The following is a 3,166-nucleotide window of genomic DNA, read 5'->3' on the forward strand; positions in this document are numbered from 1 at the left end:
CCCAAATATACTCGGGCTCGTATCGCTGGATTGTTAAATAAATGCTAACGATGACCAAATTGTAGTACAATTAACTTTATTGTACAACAAACAATTTACAATACTTGCTAATACAGTAAAAACACTTTACAATACTTGTTAAAGCAATAACAACGCTTTACTACTTGTTAACACAATTAAACTTATAGCTTGCTTATTCGCAACTCAATTCTCCGCTCACTTTACTTGTAGCTTGCTGACTTGTAACTCGTAACTAACTCACCTCGCGGTGGCGGCGCCCTTATATACCTGCGCTGGCACTCATGGCAACTCTAGAACATTCTGAAGTTTATCGCTCATTCTCTTTCTCTCGCTGTTCGCAGTGTTCATCCAACTTGACGTTTCTCTTTGTGGAACATTCTACGTCATTCTTCGAACATTCTGCCTATTTCTCGTTGTTCGCTTTGTGTTGCCGCAGTATTCGCCACACTGCCCTCCACCTAAGTCTGATCGTCCCGATCAGACACACTTGCCGCTCCAACCGCTGCAAGTCTTTCCAAGTGGACCACTTTCATCTTGGTCCTCGGTCTCCCCATTGTCTGAATTTGATGCACTGCGTCTTTCAGCCGTTTGTCAATCTTCAACGGATCTTTCCAGTCAAGTCTTTGCTTGGAGGTAAAGCTTTGCTTCTGCTGCGACATGTACAACCACAATGCGTTACTGGACATTGCTTCCAGCTTATCTCCGGGAGTGCACCATCTCACATGGTCGTGCTTCTGCCGGCCACTGGTGGTGACCAGACCATGTCTCTTCTCGTGGGCACCCTTTTCGCCAGATCTATGCCGCATCCTCTGTCCATGACACCCAGACTCCCGCCTTCGTGCTGCACTGCCTTTAGCACATCTTGCTACATCCGGATCCTTACGCTGAAGCTTCCGCCGTCGTTTCGTATCTCACTCTTCCGCCGATGCTAACTTCATTGACCGGACATGTATAATCTCACCCTTGGCTTCCGGCTTAACTGCTCGCTTTTGCCGACCACCTTTTTCAGGACACTTCAAACCGCGCCTACTGCTACCACAGCCGCTTCCATTTCCGGCCACCGGCGTATCACCATTGCAACGTGGTTCAGTGGCTTTCCTCCTGCCGGAAACACTGCCTGGCTCGCCATGACCACTTCCTTGTTGCGACCTCTTGTTCACTGAGCTGGCGGAACCGTCACGCTTTTCCTGTATCGGTGAACCACTTCCTTCTCCTGACGAAACCATTTCGTCTCCATCACTGTCAACCTCTTCCCAACTAACTACTTCCTTTTCTGGTGGAATCTTCGGCACTTCCTCTAAGACCAACCGTCTGCTGAAGCACTGGTTGTCGTAACCAACCCTAAGTGGCACTTTCCTGTCGCCATAGGTTAGGATCATTCCCTGGAGGTCAATCTTCATGCCTTGCCCAAGTAGGAAATCCACGCCGATGATGACTTCATCCACAATGTCTGCGACAATAAACTTCGTGTACGAGGCCAACCCGTCGATTATTACCTCGCATAGTACTTCTCCTAGCACTTGGGTTCGCTCACCAGTTGCAGTCTGCAGCTTTGCTCCAGGTAGTGGCTTCACATAAAAAGTAGTCACATCCGGTCGAATAATGGACTGGGACGCTCCAGTATCCACTGTCAGCACTCGCTCCTGCCCATTCACACATCCACCAATAGTGAGGTTGCTCGCATTCCGGCCAATTTGTGAGACGGAGATTATGGGCCCTTCAACTTCTGGAGCCAGCTCGCGGCCCTTCCTGCTGGCACGTTTTAGTTTAACGACTGATTTGAGTTGGATTCGTCTCCCTCAGCCCTGCGTTTGCGTCCTGCTGAATGGTTGAGCCCACTGGAACTTGCGCTGCAATCGCGGGCTAAGTGGCCTGGTTTTCCGCAATTAAAGCATTTCCTAGCACCATCCTTTCTCTCGGTTGCACCAGGAGTATTCTTCTCTGCCATCGACTTGAGTGTTTTCAGGATCTCGTTCATCACGTCAGGTGTCTCCACCTCTACTCGATGGGCTTTGTAGGCTGGTCTACTTAGGAGCGCCGCCGTTTCACGTGTCTGAGCATACGAGACCGTTTCAGAAAATGGCTTTGGATTTGCATACGTCTCGCGCTTGGTATACATGTCTCGCATTCCGTTGATGAACCTCTGGATCTTTACCCTTTCAAGGTGTTCACCAGATGCGTCTCCAATAGCCAAGTGAGCCAGCCTCTCGATCTCCGAAGCGAATTCTTGTAGAGTCTCATTGGCTTTTTGGCAGCGATTCTCCAGCTCCATCTGGTAAATCTGTCTCCTGTGCTCGCTACCATAACGTCTTTCCACTGCACCCATTAACGCATCGTAACTGTTCCTTTCACAGTCGGGAATAGTCTGCAAGATTTCTGCTGCAGGTCCTTTTAATGCAACGAACAGTGCAGCGGATTTATCCTCCATGCTCCAGTGATTTGCTGTAGCTGTCTTCTCAAACTGGAGCTTAAAGACTTGGAAAGGAATCGTGCCGTCAAAGGATGGAGTCTTTACCTTGGGCGCGCTGGTCGAAGAAGGTGGGCGATTCAACTGCATATCTCGGAGGCGACCTTCCAACTCTTCTACCTTAGCCTCGACTTTATCCTGTCTATCCTTGATTTGTTCGTTATCTCTAGCCAAATTCTCCTGCAGTTGTATAATCTTTGCATCCTGGACTTCCAGCAACTGTGATACGTGTGTCTTCTGTGCCTGTAGCTGCGACGAAATATCTGACAACTGTGTTTGCATCGGAGATGACATCTGTGACATGGCAGCCAATAACGTGTTCATGTCCATAGCCGCTGATGAACTTGGAGACTTTTGCTGTTCTTCAATCTTCCCGGATGTCTGCTGCACATCCTTCGACGAACAAGCAGCCTCATCCTTCTGTTCGTCCTTTGCGGATGCATCGTCGGATTTACCCTGGAAGTCGTATTTGTCCACGTCGATGCCTTCAGCTTCCATAGCCTCCCGCAAACGGGATAATAATTCCACTTTTCTTCCGGAGGTGGCCAAATTACGCTTTTCCAACTCCTGTTTCAGTTCCTCAATATTTAAGTCCTGAATTTTCGCCATTTTCAGTAGTTTATCCTTCGGGATTTATTTAACAATCCCACTTCTGACACCAATTGTTACGATTATCCT

General features: G+C 48.6%; 1 protein-coding gene across 1 annotated transcript; it reads right to left on the reverse strand.

Annotated features, from left to right (window-relative positions):
* Positions 1 to 2,071: 2,071 nt before the first annotated feature.
* Positions 2,072 to 3,097, reverse strand: LOC118757381 (the record flags this gene model as incomplete). Its single annotated transcript, XM_036492097.1, has 2 exons — positions 2,987 to 3,097; positions 2,072 to 2,449 (listed from the first exon to the last, which is right to left on the reverse strand). Coding segments are annotated over exons 1-2 (489 nt in total), but the record flags the coding sequence as incomplete, so codon positions are not given.
* Positions 3,098 to 3,166: the final 69 nt, after the last annotated feature.

The sequence above is a fragment of the Rhagoletis pomonella genome, unplaced genomic scaffold (assembly GCF_013731165.1).
Source record: "Rhagoletis pomonella isolate Grant_MI unplaced genomic scaffold, Rhpom_1.0 Rhpom_scaffold_17201, whole genome shotgun sequence".
NCBI classification, from domain to species: Eukaryota; Metazoa; Arthropoda; class Insecta; order Diptera; family Tephritidae; genus Rhagoletis; species Rhagoletis pomonella.